The sequence below is a fragment of the Hyperolius riggenbachi genome, chromosome 7 (assembly GCF_040937935.1).
Source record: "Hyperolius riggenbachi isolate aHypRig1 chromosome 7, aHypRig1.pri, whole genome shotgun sequence".
Classification (NCBI taxonomy): Eukaryota; Metazoa; Chordata; class Amphibia; order Anura; family Hyperoliidae; genus Hyperolius; species Hyperolius riggenbachi.
The window spans coordinates 147,290,564-147,309,813 of record NC_090652.1 but is presented as its reverse complement, the minus strand read 5'-3'; the positions used below and the strand labels follow the sequence as shown (position 1 = coordinate 147,309,813).

General features: G+C 40.6%; 1 protein-coding gene across 4 annotated transcripts in view; it reads right to left on the bottom strand.

The window, feature by feature from the left end:
- The window catches only part of ZC3H7A (zinc finger CCCH-type containing 7A), a 193,972-nt gene that overhangs the window by 86,021 nt on the left and 88,701 nt on the right, over nucleotides 1-19,250 (bottom strand). For all 4 annotated transcript variants that reach the window (XM_068244740.1, XM_068244737.1, XM_068244738.1 and 1 more), the window contains exon 13: nucleotides 17,929-18,090. In XM_068244740.1, coding sequence (XP_068100841.1) covers nucleotides 17,929-18,090 — 162 coding nt within the window. The remainder of the gene's footprint in view (nucleotides 1-17,928; nucleotides 18,091-19,250) is intronic.

Genomic DNA, 19,250 nt, shown 5'->3' with positions numbered 1-19,250 from the left:
GGAATCAGTCCTGCCCCGTGATTTGAAGCCTTACATACAAAAATTAACCAAAGCAGCTTTACCAGATGCTTCTGAAATTGAACTTATTATTGATAGGGCTCATCGCCTTCCTAAACCTCCAAATCTTGCTAATCACATACCACGGGATGTTATTGTGAGATTTTTGTGCTACCATGTGAAAGACAGTCTATTGTTTGCCTTGAGGAAGAAAGGTACCCTGCCAGACCCATTTACTAAGATACAAATCTTTGCAGACCTGTCTCAGCATACTCTACAACGTCGCAAAGAGCTGCAACCTATCACAACGGCACTTCGTGGAGCTAACATTCCTTACAAGTGGGGGTTCCCCACGAAAATCGTTTTTTCTCTGAACAATAAAGTTCACTCAATCTCGTCTGTTGCTGCAGGCCGCAGCTTGTTAACCCAGATGCAAGTTCACATACAGGATAACCCTCCTAAACCTTCCAAAAACCCCTTCTCCTCAAAAATACAACAAGATTGGCGCACTGTCACTTCATAGCCGAGGCCCTGTCCCCCCATTGGTCAATTTCCTTTGAGTATATACTACTCGATAGCTGTCTTATACCAATCTACTTCTCTTTGGAAGTATTCCTATCCCCCCACTGAGTGTAGGACTTGGGACATTGGTTCTACTGATTAATGATGTTTAACTATGTTATATGGTTATTATGTTTCACCGTTATATCATATGTTGTTCTGAACGTTATCCTCATCCAGCTTTTCAACATGATTGTAGCTGACTTGCAATGTCTTATACATCATTTGGGTCTAATTCAATGTCTTGTATTTACTTATCTACTATGCATAGTGTACCATCCATAAAAATATCTTCTATTAATGCCAGGGGCATCAACTCGCCTTTTAAACGAAATCTTTTATGGAAGGAAGCCCGCCAACAAGCCACACAGGTCTTATTGGTACAGGAGACTCACTTATTAGAAAGAGATACCAAATATTGTGTGAATTCTAATTTTCCAGTATGTTACCATAGCACCTTTAGTAAAAAGAAGAGGGGAGTTCTGCTGGCCTTTCACAAGGACGTTAAAGTTACGCCTATCTCAATCACGATAGATGACGCTGGCAGGTTCATTATATTTGTAGGAACTGTTAATGATCAACTGCTCACCTTAGTAACAATATATGCTCCAAATACGGCTCAAAAGTCCTTTTTGCAGAGAGTCTTAAAAAGAGTTAACGCGGTGAAAAGAGGTCTTCTTCTGGTGGGGGGTGATTTTAACGCATGTTTTGCTGCTATAGACTCTTCCTCTACCAGGGAAACCTCTTTACTGCTCATGGGGAAAACTATTCAATGGCATGACTTATATGACCCGTGGAGAATTTTACACGCATCCGAAAGGGACTATACCCACTACTCCTCAGTTCACAGATCCTATTCGAGGATCGACTATTTCCTAACTGATAAAGTTCTCCTGCAGAATGTACTTGACGCCTCAATTGGACATATAACTTGGTCCGACCATGCCCCTGTACATTTAACTATCAAAGACACCTTATCTGCACCCAGGCCTAATCAGTGGAGACTTAATCAATCTCTATTGTCTGATCCTGTCATTTCTAAAGACATCTCTGATCATATTAGGGAATTTTTCTTGCACAATACATCTCCTGAAGTTGGTGTAGCAACAGTATGGGCAGCCCATAAAGCATATGTAAGAGGTCTATATATCAGATTAGGCTCCCAGCGGAAAAGGGAACAATTGACTCTCTCCAATTCTCTTTTAACTCAAATAGGAGACTTGGAGAAAGCTCATAAGCAAACGAATGATCCCCTCTTATATCAACAATTATTTAGACTCCGCCAGGACCTGCGTAGCCTGTTCCTCTCTAAATATGATTATTACCTTCAGAGAGCAAACCTTACTAAATACTCCCAGAGTAATAAAGCTAGTACTCTCTTAGCCAACTTAATTAAACATAGACAAGCTAAATCAAAAATCCACACAATAATCCACCCTATTACTAAAGATAAAATACAAAACCCGAAATTAATAGCTGATGCATTTGCTGCCTTCTATAAGAAGCTATATAACTTACATCAAGACGACAAGACTCCTCAACCCACAGAGGACATAATTAATGAGTACTTAGCCTCTATTAATCTCCCTAGAGTTCAACCCTCTCACCTAGAAAAGCTTAACAGTCCCTTTACAATTGATGAGTTAGTCCGCACTATTAAATCATTGAAAAGGAATAAGGCTCCTGGTCCTGATGGATATATTAATGAATATTACTCTACCTTCGCTGATATGCTAGCCCCACATCTCCTCGCTCTTTTTAATTCATTTATCTCAGGACAACAGATCCCCAAAGAATATCTAGCAGCAACAATTAGTGTTATCCCTAAACCAGGGAAAGACCCTCTATGCCCCGCCAGCTACAGGCCAATCTCATTGCTAAATACTGACACAAAGTTATATGCTAAACTACTGGCCAACCGTATGATGCAGGTTACACCTGAACTACTAGCTCCTGACCAAGTTGGCTTTACACGAGGCAGGCAGGCACCGGATGGAACGAGAAGAATGTTGAATATTCTTAGATATATAGAGCTCCGTCGGATGCCTTCTCTGCTCCTTACTTTGGATGCGGAGAAGGCATTCGACAGAGTTCATTGGGGTTTCCTAAGAGCTACGTTACTTAAATTTGGTCTTCAGGGTTCAATAAATACGGCAATAATGGCACTATACTCATCACCATCAGCAAAAGTGAATGCTGCCGGTTTTCTGTCAGATAGTTTCGACATCACTAACGGAACCCGACAGGGGTGCCCCCTTTCCCCAATCATTTTCGTTCTATTAATGGAAACAGTTGCTCAAAAAATTAGACAAAACGTAAACATTAATGGAATCACTATGCCAGACTCTACACATGTCATTAGCTTATTTGCTGATGACGTGGCATTAGTACTCACTAAACCCTTAATTTCCCTCCCAGCTGTGCTACAAGAACTTCAGGACTTTGCTTTAGTTTCTTATTATAAGCTAAACCAAACAAAATCATATGTACTAGGTCTCAACGTACCACCAGACTTGGAAAAATTACTGAAGACCTCATATCCTTTCCCTTGGTCCGACACCTCGGTTCAATACCTGGGTATCCACCTCCCACAACATACCAGCGACCTCTTTAAATTTAACTATGTTCCCCTCCTAGCACAAATTAGAAAGGAATCTCAAGAGTTGACAAAATTTACACTATCTTGGTCAGGAAGGATCGTATCCTTTAAAATGTTCCTACTGCCAAAGATTTTGTATGTCTTTAGGACATTGAATATCCCGCTATATAAATCTTATTTTAACGACTTTAAGAAACTAATTAATCAGTTTATATGGAAGGGTGGTAGAACAAGAGTGGCATATAATACTATGACTCTTCCAAAAAAACAAGGAGGGATGGGTCTCCCTAACATCGAAGTATATTACCACGCCACAAATTTAGAAATGGCAAGATATTGGTGGTCTAACCCTCCACATAAAATATGGCTGTCACAAGAACAAGCTTTATTACAAACAGACCTGCGAGATATCCTATCTAGTATTCTCATAGGCCATAAATCCTTGACCTCAGATTTTCCCTCTATTAAAGCAACCCTCTTATCTTGGGAGTACTTTTGTAAATATCCCCCCAAGACTGGGAACTCACTCACACCTCGTATACCTCTCACTACTATACAATTATTAACTCCTGATTTATCACTCACCGGCTGGAAAGCGCGAGGCATCCTCTCCTTAAATGCCTTATACAAAGGTTTAGATATTAAGTCCTTCCAGGAGCTCCGAACACAATTTGAGCTGCCAGACTCATATTATTTTGCATATTATAGAATTTTCAATCTTCTCAATTCAAAAAAAATATATATCCCAGATGTCAATGAACATATTCTCACGCTACTGAATTCTAAACAACATCCCACAGGTGGTACGGGTGTATGGTATACATATCTTCTATCGCCCAATCAATCTCCATTGCAAAAATATCTACAGACTTGGTCATATGATATTAATTTGACCATTTCATTACAACAGATTCTCCGGGCAAATAGAATACTTTTGCAATACTCCAAATGCAATTCCCATTGGGAACAATTTCAAAAAATATTTTTTCGATGGTATATAACACCTAGGAAATTGGCAAAATTTTCCCCATCTGGGTCAGATATATGCTGGAAGTGCAATACAGAGACAGGTACCCTGATCCACATGCTCTGGGAATGCCCATCAGTATCCCAATTCTGGTCAGAGATTAAAACAATAATTCGGACGCATTATGACCCGTCCTTTATGCTCTCTCCACAACTAGCTATCTTATTGATTGACATTGAGAAGATTGACACTGCTCACCGACAGATAATTTTACATATCCTTATGGCAGCTCATCATATCATTACCTCTAACTGGAAATCTCAGGAGACCCTGAGCTTAGATCACCTTATAGCCCTGGTAACCCAAAATATGATTATGGAACGTAATTTAAAAAACAGACAATCCCCGAATAGACCCTATACTACACTACCAAACAGCTGGAAGACATTGTTCAGTAAAGTGTAATATTTCATTTATACATGTTAAAGCTATTTCATCGCCACTCAGATGTTAAGTTATTAGGCTCAATTGTGCCAGTTTTACCCGGCTGCTGTTTACATTGGTGTTTGTTTCTTAGTTGAGTTTTAATATGTTAGATGCAATAAGAAAGTGTACTTTAATCTTCTATATTCAGAAATAAGATATGGCCTATACTGGGTGGTCATATGCATCCTACCATGATAGGTGTGCAGCTAGTCCAGCCGCAGAGGCCTTGTTAATGGACGGCTAGGATACCAATATTCTTGGTAATATACTGTATACTTTCATTTCAGTATTGTTGAAAATAGTGTTTTTTATGTTTGAACCTACCAACATTGAAACTACTTCATGACATCAATGTTGTTATAATACATGTACTGTTGATAAAGATAAAACAATAAAAATCTTTGTTGAAAAAAAAAAAAAAAAGAGAGTCTGAAGCGAGAATGAATCTCGCTTCAGACCTCATAGATAGCAGGGGCATGCGTGCCCCTGCTAAACCGCCGCTATCCCGCCGCTAAATGGGGGTCCCTTCACCCCCAAATCCCCCTCCGTGCAGCGCATCCCCTCTTCCGCATAGAGGCAGGGCTAACCGCCGCAGCCCTGCCTCACGTGCGTCTGTCAGCACGTATCTCCGCTTCTCCCCCGCCCCTCTCAGTCTTCCTTCACTGAGAGGGGCGAGGAGAGGCGGCGATGCGCCGCTGATTGACGGCGCTGAGAGGCAGGGCTGCAGCCATTAGCCCTGCCTGAAGAGCAGCAAAATATACAACCAAATTGGTCGTCGATTTTGCAGGGGTGGGTTTGGGGGTGAAGGGACCCCCGTTTAGCCGCAGGATAGCGGCGTTTTAGCAGGGGCACACATGCCCCTGCTGAATATAAGACTGAAGCGAGATTTATTCTCGATTCAGTGTCTCTTTAAAGCCACCATAACCTCATCTAATATACAAATCAGAAATTACACCAAAATTATCTCTAAGTGAGCAAATATAGCCCATATAGGCACAATCTAAGAAAAAAAATATAATATTTAAAAATAGAGGGTCACATATCAAGAACAATACAAAAAAGATAGTCCTTTCCCTACCAAGCACATATTCTGTACATAAATGAGACCAGTCAATATTATATCATATTACAGAAACATTTTATAACTAATAACCAAAATTAGCTTACCTGGTAATGCTGTTTTTAATAACCCTCCAGGACAGGTGCTTACATATGAGATTAGGCCCCGCCCCCAACAGGAAACACAAAGAACTAGCTCTCTATAAGTTCCACCTCTAACCTCTACCTGCCAGTATGTTACAATTAACTGTTCCGATAGATTATCCTACTTCAAACATTACCTACATATCCGCTTATAGTTTAAAGCTTTTTATGACCACATGTTTATACATACAGTTATTTACATGCAACCATAAGTTTTTAGGGTGGGTCACCTGTCCTGGAGGGTTATTAAAAACAGCATTACCAGGTAAGCTAATTTTGTTTTTTTCAAATAACCCTCCAGGACAGGTGCTTACATATGAGATGATATGCAATAAATAACACTAACCTTAGGGAGGGATCACAGCCTGAAGAACCTTTCTTCCAAAAGTCTGTTCCTCTGCCGATAGTAGATCCAACCTGTAGTGTCTGATGAAGGTGTTCACCGTCTTCCAGGTGGCCGCCTTGCAGATTTCGGTTGCCGTCGCTCCAGCTCTGTAAGCCCAGGAAGTTGCAACTGACCTAGCCGAATGTGCTGTTACTTCTCTTGGACATGGAACTCCCTTAAGCCTATATGCTTCATTAATGCAGGATTTGATCCATCTTGCTATAGAGGCCTTAGACATGCTTTTACCCTTTGCTGCTCCAGAAAAATTCACAAATAATGCCGTAGATTTTCTAAACTCCTTTACTCTGTCTAAATAAAATAGCAAACATCTTCTGACATCTAGTTTATGCCATTTAATTTCCCTTGGATCCATTGCGTTTTTACAAAAGGAAGGCAATACAATCTCTTGCATCCTATTGGACAGGGTAGCAACCTTTGGCAAGAATTCACTCGTCGTCTTCAGGACTACCCTATCGTGAAAAATTAAACAAAAAGGTTCAACCGAACTTAGCGCTTCCAGCTCGCTTATCCTCCTTGCTGAGGTCACTGCTACCAAAAAAACTGTTTTCATTGTTAATAATCTTAATGTAATTTCATTCAATGGCTCAAAGTCTTCACTCATTAAGACGTTAAGAACTAAAGTTAAATCCCATCTTGGGTATGAATGTTTTATTACTGGCCTAGAACGTTCTACCGACTTCAGAAATCTAATAACTAAGGGTTCCAAGGCTAACCGCCTATTAAGAAAAACTGAAAGGGCTGCAATCTGCACTTTCAAGGTACTTAACGCCAGTCTCTTGTCGACTCCATCCTGCAAAAATTCTAATACTGAGGCCAGTCTGTTGGATTTCAGACCTGATTGTTCTTTCCAATTACAAAAGGTCTTCCAATACTTTAAGTAGATTGCCCTCGTAACGCTTTTCCTACTGTTCAGTATCGTTTTTGTTACTCTGTCAGATAATCCTCTTCTTTTTAAGATTTGCCCCTCAGAAACCACGCTGTCAGCTGAAGATTGGGAATCTGAGTCCACTCGTCTTCTCTTTTGAGGAGGCTGTGTCTGTCTCTCAATTGGATCGGTTTGTCCACCAACATCGATTTTATCATTGGGAACCAGACTCGTTTTGGCCAATTGGGTGCAATCAGTATCATATACATTGTAGTTGATCTTAGCTTCTGTAATACTACTGACAATAGAGGGATTGGCGGAAAGGCATAGGCGATCTGAAAATCCCATGTCTGAGCCAAGGCATCTACTCCTAAAGCTCCTCTTGGATCTAGGGAAAAAAACTGGTCGCAGTGTGTGTTCTCCCAGTTGGCAAACAGATCTACTTGAGGACAACCCCACATCTGTGTCAACTCCCTGAATATTTTTGGGTTTAGACTTAGCTCTGAATTTGACAATTTTTTTCTGCTTAATAGATCTGCCATGGTATTCAGTGAACCCTTGAGATGTACTGCTGAAATCGACTGAAGGTTCTGTTCTGCCCAATCTAATATCTGTAGTACTAGCCTTAGAAGCTGTTCTGACCTCGTACCTCCTTGTTTGTTCAAATACATCACCACTGTAATGTTGTCTGATCTGACTTGGAGATGGTGGCCTTTTATCTTGTCGACCGCCTGTATTAGTGCCTCCTTCACTGCTAGCAATTCTCGAAAGTTTGACGAGTGAGTCATTACTTCTTTTGACCAAGTACCCTGTAAATAAATGCCTTCTATATGAGCCCCCCAACCTATAAGGCTGGCATCTGTCGTTAATACCCTTGTTATCGGATATCTCCATAAACGACCCTGTAACAGTTTGTCCTCCTGGATCCACCAATCTAGGCTCTGCTTTATCTCTGCTGGCATACAAAGGGTCTGATCTATGGCCGTTTGAACTCCTCTCCAATTCTGCAGAAGCCATTGCTGTATGTGTCTTATGTGCTTCAGCGCCCAGTATACTGATGGAGCTGTGGAGGTTAAAAACCCTATCAGCTTCATTACTTGTCTTCCTGTTGTGACTGTTTCTCTCTGATATTGCTGTACCATCGTCTGGAGTTTTATTATCTTGTCCTGAGGGAGATATAATCTTTGAGACACTGAATCTACCCTGAACCCCAGGAATTGAATCTGTTGTGTTGGAATCAGGTATGACTTTTGAAAATTCACTAGCCATCCTGTCTGCTCTAAGAGTTCTATCACCAACTTTTTGTGGCTTTCCAGATTTTGAATACTGTCGGCTAGCACTAACAAATCGTCCAAGTATGGGATTACAAGAATGCCCTTGAGATGTAGAGCCCCCACAATTTCTGCCATCACCTTTGTGAAAATTCTGGGTGCTGAAGAGATTCCGAATGGGAGACCGCAAAATTGAAAATGTTCTAGACCTGAACTCGTCTTTATGCTGAATCGAAGGAAAACTTGAGATTCTTTCCTTATTGGGATATGCCAATAAGCATCTGTTAGATCGATATTGATCATAAAACAATCTGGGAATAGTAGGTTTCGCATCGTAAATACTGTCTCCATTCGGAATCTCTCGTATTTTATATACGGATTCAGAGGTTTGAGGTTTAATATCAAACGATATTTCCCCGTGGGCTTTTTTACCAAAAAGACTCTGGAGTAGAATCCCTTTTCTTCCTGATCTAGTGGAACTCTGCAGACCACGTCTCTTGCGAGCATATCCTGTACTATCTGTAACATAGCTCTTTTTTCCTCTGGCACTCTTGGGGCCTGAGTAACTATAAATCGATTGGGAGGAGGTGTTGAAAATTGGATCTTGTATCCATTTTCTACTAGATCTAAGATAAATCTGTTTTTTGTTATTTCTTTCCAACCTAGTAGGAATGTTTTTAACCTTCCTCCCACCTTGTTGGCGTCATGGTCTGTCCTTATTTTCCGTTGATCTGAACAACGGATTTCTCTTGGTAAAACCTCTATTGCCTGCCCAAGGCTTACGCTTCTGCTGTTCTCTACCCTGAGCCTGTCTTTTACGAAAAAACGGCTTCTTTTTTGGCTCAAACTTTCTCTTTTTAGGAAAAGTTGTCTTTTTGCTGGCTGTACGCTCTAATACCTCCTGGAGCTGTGGACCAAACAATAAATCTCCTGAGAAGGGAAGACTACATGCCCTGGCTTTTGAGGTTTGACTCCCATCCCACGTCTTTAACCACAGATTCCTACGTGCATTGTTTATTAGTGCCGTGGATTTTGCTGTTACTCTTAATGATTCTGAGGCTGCATCAATCACATAGTCATTACCACCCTCAACTACCTCAATGGCTTCAAGAATATCTTTCTTCGGTGCATCTTCGTCAACCAATTTTTTAATTCTCTCCAACCATACTGACATAGTGCGGGATACACAGGTTGTTGCAGCGGCTGGTTTGAAGTTGGTCGCACAAGCTGACCAAGCCTTTTTAAGTGAAAATTCAATTCTTTTATCCCCTGGATCTTTAAGTCTACCAAAATCCTCGAAAGCTAACTCATTATCTTTCTCGACTTGGCTAAAAGCTGCGTCAAGCTTGGGACATGACTCCCATAACTTAGCATCCTCTTCTGCGAACGGAAAACGTCTCTTAAATCCCTTTGAAATAAACAATCTTTTCTCAGGATCCTTCCATTGTAATGTAATTAAATTTTTCATAGAATTATGCAAAGGAAAACAAAGTTGTTCTGATGGTTCCATCCCCATATACAATTTGTCATGCAAGGATTTTTCTGACGTCTTTTTCTGTGGTTTATCTAGGGTTGAATAAATTGCCTTAAGCAGCTCTTCTGTCTCTTCTGAGGCAAATTTAAACTTCGATGCCTTATTTGCATCTTCAGTCTCCTCATGTTCAGATAATTCCTCAGAAGACCCAGAGTATGGTTCACCCATTTCGTGGTGACTCTCTTGCTCTTCTTCTGATGAATAAATAATTCTAGGGGATTTACTTGTGGCCTTTTTAGGTTTAACTACCTGCTCTGGCTGCCGCCCTTGTGCAGAGGTGGTGGGTAAACTTTCTCTAAAGGCCTTAAAAGGTCTCAACCATTTCTTGGCGCATTGTAAACATAAAGTCTTTACAAGAGGCTGTATTATCTTCATTAATGATACTTGAAATACATTTCTGACAGGATGCCTTTGGCCAGTGTAATTGTAAGGGCTTATTACAGAGAATGCAACTCCTGGGCCTCTCAGAGCTATCAGACTCCATAGCATCCTAAGGGAAACATACAAAATAACCCCATCATTAGGTTAAATAGCAACCCTACTATATATCAACATGATTGAATGCTATGAGAGGCCTGGATCCTAATCCAAAATAGCCTGAACAAGGTCTAGTCTGCACTAGGACAATTGTACTGACAGCCATCCCCTGTGCACATACTAATATATCAGTAATTGCTAACATCCCATAACAACATAATGTAACTAGATGTCTAAGCTGGTTACCCATATGCCTTAGGATGATTATACTGAATAGCAATCACCTAATATCCATCACTTAAAACAATGTATAAGCTCCTATCCTGAGATCATATACAATGTAGCTAAAAGTTTAGCCATATATCATAACCAAAATGCACTATATATATATCAGACCTCTGAGATCAGACTGCGGTATAGGTAAAGCATTAACTTTCCCCCTTCAGCAGACCTCAATCAGACAGCGGCCTTTACTAACATCAGACCTTGCAGATCAGACGGGCGAATGTCCTCCGACGTAGCCTCCACTTACCTGATCTGCTGTCTTCTGCTTTGCGTCCATCTCCTCCAACCACGCCAACGCATGTGGGGATGGACGCCGCGGCCTCTAAGCAGGCGCCCAAACCGGACCGGAAGTGACGTCACCGGACGTGACGTCACCGTAAGGGCGGAAGTTCCGCATAGCCAGCGTTACTGCCCTCGCTTCCGCCTGGACACGCTGCCACGCTCCTCCGCACACACCAGAAGCCACCATTCCGCCTCCGCATGGCGCCAGCTTCTTCCGTTGGGCGTATGGCCTCCGCCTTAGCTGCCTCCGCTGCCGCTCTCCTGGTCACCGCTGCACCTGCCGGCCATCCCAGGAGAATCCACCACCTGGTGGATACAGGTAAACCCTCCACTCCACCGGATCGGGCTACCCTTCACTAGTTCCTGATGGCCTCAGCACTGCCTGGCTGCTGACCACCCTTCCTAGCCAGAGAGCTAGGTGTTCCCCGGAACAGGAAACACAAAGAACTGGCAGGTAGAGGTTAGAGGTGGAACTTATAGAGAGCTAGTTCTTTGTGTTTCCTGTTGGGGCGGGGCCTAATCTCATATGTAAGCACCTGTCCTGGAGGGTTATTTGAAAAAAAGTCATTAATGGACATCCTCCGCACCCATATGTCCCTCTTGTTTTACAAGGTTCCCCACGAACACTGCCCTGGTAATGACTGTTAACTATCTGGGTACCTATAGTTTTAGATCTCCTGAATACTACTCGTGGAAACCTAGGTACCACTTTCCCCAGGGTTTTGTCCTGCTTCAAAATTGGCCAAAATGTATTTAAAGCTTGCTTTATAGCTTGATGCTCTCCACAGTATGTGGTGATCATAGCCAGAGAATAGTCCTCCCAGTGCGTTTGTTGATTTTTCCTTTTACCTCTTTTTTTCCATGTAAGAGAATCTTTTTATCTTTCCCCAATGCTCTATTGTATGCTCTCTTAAAGAGACACTGAAGCGAAAAAAAAAATATGATATAGTGAATTGGTTGTGTACTATGAATAATTACTAGAAGAGTAGCAGCAAAGAAAATATTCTCATACTTTTATTTTCAGGTATATAGTGTTTTTTCTAACATGGCATCATTCTATAATATGTGCAGATTGCACAACACTCAGCATTCAAAATGAGTCTTTCAGAGCAGTCTGTGAAGTAATGACCTCTCCTCTAGCAGAGAAAAAGTAAACAGTTCACTTACAGTTGAGATAATAAAAGTCAGATAACAGCCCTCTCCACGACTAAGACTTAGTCGGAGAGTTAATGGCTTGTTTGCATAGAGATAACAACTGGAGTTTCTTAACTCTTCCTGTACTGGAAACAATTAGACTGATGTATCTGATCTTAATGTTTTATTTCTTAGCTGTACTACACATACAAATCATAATATATTTTTTTTTTCGCTTCAGTGTCTCTTTAAGGCTCTTTTTTGAATAACCCCTCCCAAGGAGTCTATTTTGTAACTGTTTAGCCTCTATCTGGAAATTAATCATATCTGTACAGTTTCTCCTTACTCTCAAATATTGGGAGTAGGTGATACTGTTAATAGTGCTAATAGGGTGTGCACTATCTGCCCTCAAGATGGAGTTAGTGGCGGTGGGCTTTCGATACAGAGTGGTAGTCAAAGTACCATCCCCTTGTTTTAAAGTCCTTAAATCCAAAAATACTGATTCTGTTTGACTATAGGTATACGTAAATTTCAGGTTCCACTCATTAATATTTAACCAGTTCACAAACTCTTGAAGTTCACAAACTCATGAAGAGCCTTAAAGAGACACTGAAGCGAAAAAATATATGATATAATGATTTGGTTGTGTACATGAATAATTACTAGAATATTAGCAGCAAAGAAAATATTCCCATATTTTTTTTTAAGGAATATAGTGTTATTTCTGACATTGCATCATTCTATAATATGTTCAGATTACACAACACTCTGCATTTAAAATGATTCTTTCAGAGCAGTCTGTGAACTAATGACCTCTTCTCTGGCAGAGAAAAGGTAAATAGTTCAATAACAGTTGAGATAATCAAAGTCAGAAAACAGCCCTCTCCACGACTTTAAAAGTCGTAGAGCTTAATGGCTTTTTTGCATAGAGATAACAAATGGAGTTTCTTAACTCTTCCTGTACTGGTAACAATTAGACTGATGTATCTGATCTTAATGTTTTATTTCTTAGCTGTACTATACATACAAATCATAATATCATTATTTTTTTTTCACTTCAGTGTCTTTTTAAGAGAGCGTACAATAGAGCATTGGGGAAAGATAGAAAGATTCTCTTACATGGAAAAAAAAGAGGTAAAAGGAAAAATCAACAAACGCACTGGGGAGGACTATTCTCTGGCTATGATCACTACATACTGTGGAGAGCATCAAGCTATAAAGCAAGCTTTGAATACATTTTGGCCAATTTTGAAGCAGGACAAAACCCTGGGGAAAGTGGTACCTAGGTTTCCACGAGTAGTATTCAGGAGATCTAAAACTATAGGTACCCAGATAGTTAACAGTCATTACCAGGGCAGTGCTCGTGGGGAACCTTGTAAAACAAGAGGGACATATGGGTGCGGAGGATGTCCATATTATCAATATATCTATAGGGGACAAAATGTGGAGATAAAAGCCAGAGGAACAACAGTTAAACTTAGGCATTATGCCAATTGCAGCACACCTGCAGTGGTGTATATAGCTGTATGTAGGTGTAATGCATTTTATATTGGAAAGACTAAAAGAGAGTTTAGAGAAAGGATATATGAACACCTTTATGATACCGGGAAAAAAAGGTGAAAAATCTGCGATAGCTAAGCATCTTATAGAAACCCACGGGGGTAACCAGAAATTTATCAGATTTGCAGTATTAGATAGGATCCACCCCAACATTAGGGGAGGGGATATAGATAGGAAACTGTATCAGATAGAAGCCAGGTGGATATGGAAGTTAGGAGCAGAAGAAAAACCGGGCCTTAATGACTTTATTAGTTATAAAATGTTTCTGTAATATGATATAATATTGACTGGTCTCATTTATGTACAGAATATGTGCTTGGTAGGGAGAGGACTATCTTTTTTTTGTATTGATCTTGATATGTTACCCTCTATTTTTAAATATTATATTTTTTTCTTAGATTGTGCCTATATGGGCTATATTTGCTCACTTAGAGATAATTTTGGCGTAATTTCTGATTTGTATATTAGATAAGGTTATGGTGGCTTTAACACTGGGGAATAGGTTATTTCACTTACATTGAGGCTAGGGTGCCTGCACCGCAACCAGGGATTGGCCCTTGTGTTGGATTTCTGGGATGCATTAGTTTACTAACTTAGTGATGTGGGTGCGCATCACTTCCTGTGGGTTGTGCTTGCGCTCCAGGATTATGTACTATCCTGACGTGCGGGTCACGCTGATGCGTATCCATTTCCGCATAAGGGCTCCTTCACTCTGTCTGGAATACGCATCACTTCCGGGATACGCATCACATCCGGATGAGCTTGCATTCCAGGAGTACATGTTTGCCTGGCGTGCGGACCATGGTGGCGTGCTCTCCCTTCCGCACTCGGACTCCGCCCTTACATTTCACTTTTCGGCCCCTCTGATTGGAGGAAATAGGCTTTTTATTACCACGTGGGGTGACTGTGGGCGTATCTTTCTATTCCCGGACATTGGTTAGTCCAGGTTGACGTCGCTGAGCGCCTGTCTCTATCTCCTTTTAGGTAATGTCACTTTTCTATATATTCACCATTAAATTTTGAATGTATATATGCACTTATATTATACTGGAGCACGATTGGGTGTCTGTGCTATCTGGCCTGTATTAATTATATGGACTTGGTGGCATATATGCGGGAAATGATGTTATAGGATGGACCCTGAGGATCATCTATGGGTATACATCTGTGTATGTACACATGCTGATCTGCATATGCCATCTTGGTGGTGTTGGGCATGTATTCTTTTCTTTTGTATTTTAGATTCTCATAGTTTATATCTGGCTTTGGGGATGGATATATGTGGATATATACCTTTTGGAATCTCCATCTGTGTATGGGCAGGACCTATACATATTTAACACACTTTAGGTGATATACACTGGGGGGTTTTGTAATTTAGGATTACTGTCTGCACGGTGAAGACTTCCTATATGGTCTTTGAGCATTATTGCACTGTAGTATGATGTTGGATGTCTTGTGGTGGCAGCTGTGGCCTGATGTTTATGTGTATGTAGGCACATATATTATGTATATGTGTGTGTGTGTGTGTGTGTGTGTGTGTGTGTGTGTGTGTGTGTGTGTGTGTGTGTGTGTGTGTGTGTGTGTGTGTATATATATATATATATATATTGTAATTTTATATAAAAAAAAAACTTTTTTAGATTACGGATTGGCACACTTTGAGGGTCTATATTGGGTAAGAACTATTTTTGTATTCGAGCCCTCTATCCTGGCATGCATATAGATCTCCAATGGTATGTAACAATTTGTACAATATATATTGTGTTTTTAACAGATGTGTACATATACGGTGTGCCCCTGAGGAAGCGGCCGTTGGCCGTGAAACACGTGTCAGGCAATCTTTGTGCGATATTGGAATCCGTTATTTCTGCATGCCCGTCTTGTGATCTTGAAGAAACTTATATTGAGGAGAATTAAAGACTAACTGTTCATTTAAAGCCCCGTGATTGTTTTTTGGAATTTGTCTAGGTCTATAGGTATTCCCAGTATATGTAGCAATGTGTATAGGTATCCCCAGTATATGTAGCCAGGCCTATAGGTGTCCCCAGTATAGCCAGGTGTATAGGTGTTCCCAGTATATGTAGCCAGGTATATAGATGTCCCCAGTAAAGCCAGGTCTATAGGTGTCCCCAGTATATGTAGCCAGGTGTATAGGTAGTATATGTAGCAATGTGTATAGGTGTCCCCAGTATATGCAGCAAAGGTCTTAGGTGTCCCCAGTATGTAGCTAGGTCTATAGGTGTCCCCCAGGAGGGGAGGAGCGCAGTGAAAGGGAGCAGTGTGCAGAGCGTGGGGAAGGGGAGAAGTTCCCCCCACCTTCCCTCACCTTGGGGCCCCCCTTCTTGGCAAAGTGTGGGAAGGTTGGGGGAGGTCCTCCCTTTTCCACCGCTGTACATACTGCTCCCCTTTACTGGCTGCCTCCCCTCCTGCTCATGGTGCTCTGGCGCCCCCCCCCCCCCCTGACCACGGGCCCTCGGTCCATGCCCGAGTGGTCAGTTCGCCCCTGGTGTGGAGCAGTCGGCAAGATGTTAATGAGCGTTTTATTTTGAGATGTCTCATACTGTAATTTGTTTCGCATTAAATATAAAAGATGTGTTTTGCCTAATTTTACCAGCACAACTGTCATCTTCGTGTTTACTATTTACCTGCATCAGTGTTTTACTTCAGCTAATATCTGGAGATATGCCTGAAGAAGGGGACTACGGTAGATCCCTGAAAGCTTGCATTATTTAACTTTATCAGTTATTTTTTACAAAACTTTGTTTTTTTTCTACCTACATAATTTGTTTGGCTAACACTGTACAAAAACTTTTTTGCATAATTTTACAAAATCTGCCTGGGTATGTATGAACACAACTGTAGTGTGCAACACACTAAACTCCAATGTCAACTAAGACTCTTCTATACGGGGCAATCACTACCAAACCTCGTGAGATAACACTCCATGCTTTAGGCCTTACAGCATGCCCCTATTAACCTGGTTGTTTAAAGACAAATAATATTTGCGGTGTTGCACTTTAAATAATCTTTTCACTTTCAATGACTCCTAAAGTCAAAGATACAAAATATAAAAATGAGCAGCTCCTCTCATAGTGGGTACCATGGCAACATTTATTTGTCATCACTTATTAGTGCTATCATCCTGGAGCACAAACATGGGCCCACCAACCCAGTACAGCATTACCAGCGGAAAAATATTTGTGATTTATGTCTACAAGTGCATCTCCTTTTCCCTACCGGTTTTGTTTCCATGACCTCTTAAGGGGGTCAAGATTTCAACAGGGCAAAGAAGATGTTGCTATAGAGTCCTCTTGATCTTATTCCTTGGTTGGCAATACTGCTCTGAATTGCTAGATCCATGTATTACTTGTGGTGGAGCATTTAATCAGGGCTCTGGAGTTGGTAAATAAATGCTGCACAACATTCTCAGGGGATTCACAACAGTTTGTCAAGGAATGAATATATAACATATAGTAGTACTGTATAGTCGTAAATAAATGATATAAACACTAAGCCCAATTTTAATAACATGCCAAATCAATGTATTTCATGAGTTTTACATTCACATGGAATTAGTTCTAGAGCTGACATTAGTTACATGTGTCTACACTCAAATGGACTTATGTACACAAAGTACTGCTCAAACAAAAATGAAACTACTTTTTGTAACGTACAATAATCCAGATTAGTATTATGCGTGAATGTAAGGTTGTAGAATAGTTGAGCTGGTCTTTACACTAGTAAAACACCTATACATTGGGATTTTACAGCACAGGCATACGTCAGTAAGACCATTATTTGTGAGACAACACTTAAGCATACTGAGTTTATCATTACAATTTATTTTGCTGACTCATATTTCAAATGCTACCAACTCCCTTATCCTTGGATACAAGTACTTATAATGTTTCTATTTGGTGGCACCCACTATGAAAAGCTATTTTGTTTTTATATCTTGTATGCTGAAAACTCGATCAAGGTTGAGGGGCTATTAGGAGTGCAACATCACAGATATTATTCATCTTTGAACCAGAGTGGTGGGTGGATCTTCCTATTTTAGACTAAGGCACGGTGAGGTGTCTGAGGATTGCTGGTGGTGGTTGGTGCACATAGAAGAACTCTGCTGGAATCCTGTGTTGAACATTTAAATAATAGACCATTGGCTTAGGCTGATCATTTACATATACTAACCTATTCGTATGTGATTCTGTTGCAAGGCATGCATACTAAACTTACACTGTAACTTTTCTTCTCTGAGTAATAACAAAGATAAGGTGTAAGAAGTTAATAAAGGATACCTTTGCATATATAGTACTGCCCTGCATATTGATTCTTTGTTGGTCTTGTTCTTATTCGCTTCCATGTTTCATCTGCAGGGTTTTTAATTCGTCCAATTAAGATGTCTCTCTTGCATTTATGGTCTAGATTGAAGCAGTAACTGTAGCCGTGAACTTTTGGTCCTGGATGATAAGGCATAGTTAGTATTGTGTCCCACACTAGACATTTTTGAGTGTTCTCCATTTACAACATTGAAAAATGTGGTCCCTCTGCACCCCCTGTAACAAGAATATACTATTCACAACCCTCAAACTCCTATGCCTTCAGTAGAGGACACATAAAAAAACTAAATAAAAATCATACTCAAAAACAAAAAATAGATTCCACCAACTACAGCTTGTGCACCGAAGCTTGAGTGCTTAGCTTCGGTTCTTGAGGGCATCACTTGCTAATCATCCCCCTCCACATAACAGCTGCCCTACTATAGCTATCTGACAGATGGCAGTAGTTCTCACTTCTAAATCCATCTATGGGAATTGTTTACAGTTTACCATCACACTACTGGAATTCATGTAAACAGGCCATCAACTCTCACTGCGTTCTATTCACACGTGTTAGATAGACGTTAGCACAAATATCTGACAAAGGCTTGGGATGGTCTAGAATTAACACACTCAAGCTTTGTTCACATTGCGTTCCATCCGCGTTGGCTAGTTTTTGAAACTTTTGTTTTTTTGGGATTTCTCTGCGTTGGACGGTTTTCTCAAGCACTTTTCTTAGCGCTTTTGCAGAGCGATTGCATTTCTTCACTTCCTGACGTTAGTCAGGAAGTGAACTCTTTAATCCGGAAAATAATAAATACAATGTATTTATTCTTAAAACCGCTAACGCAATCGCTGCACAAAGGATTTTGTAAGCGTTTTGTGTTTTCCTATACATTCCATTGAGGTGGAATTGCCTCAAAAATGGCCCAAGCACCGCTTATCTGAGTGGATCGGAAACGAACTGCTCAGATGTGAACTCTCTCATAGGGAATCATGGCACAAACGCTTTCAGGGCGACTTTGAAAATCTCCAGCGCTCAAAAATTGTCAAAAACGCCCCTAGTGTGAATGAACCCTCAAAGCTTTTTGATGTTGAAACAGAATAGCTACTGTACAACAGCCAAGGAAATAAGGTTATACATTTGCGCTCTTCAATCTTAGACAAATAAACAAAAACATATTTAATAAGGTAACTGAAATCGATATGTATTCATATACATCATTATGTTCAGGCACATAAAGTAAATGTAAATGGTGTTCAGACAGACATTTCATTCAAAAGTCATAAAAATAGCATAA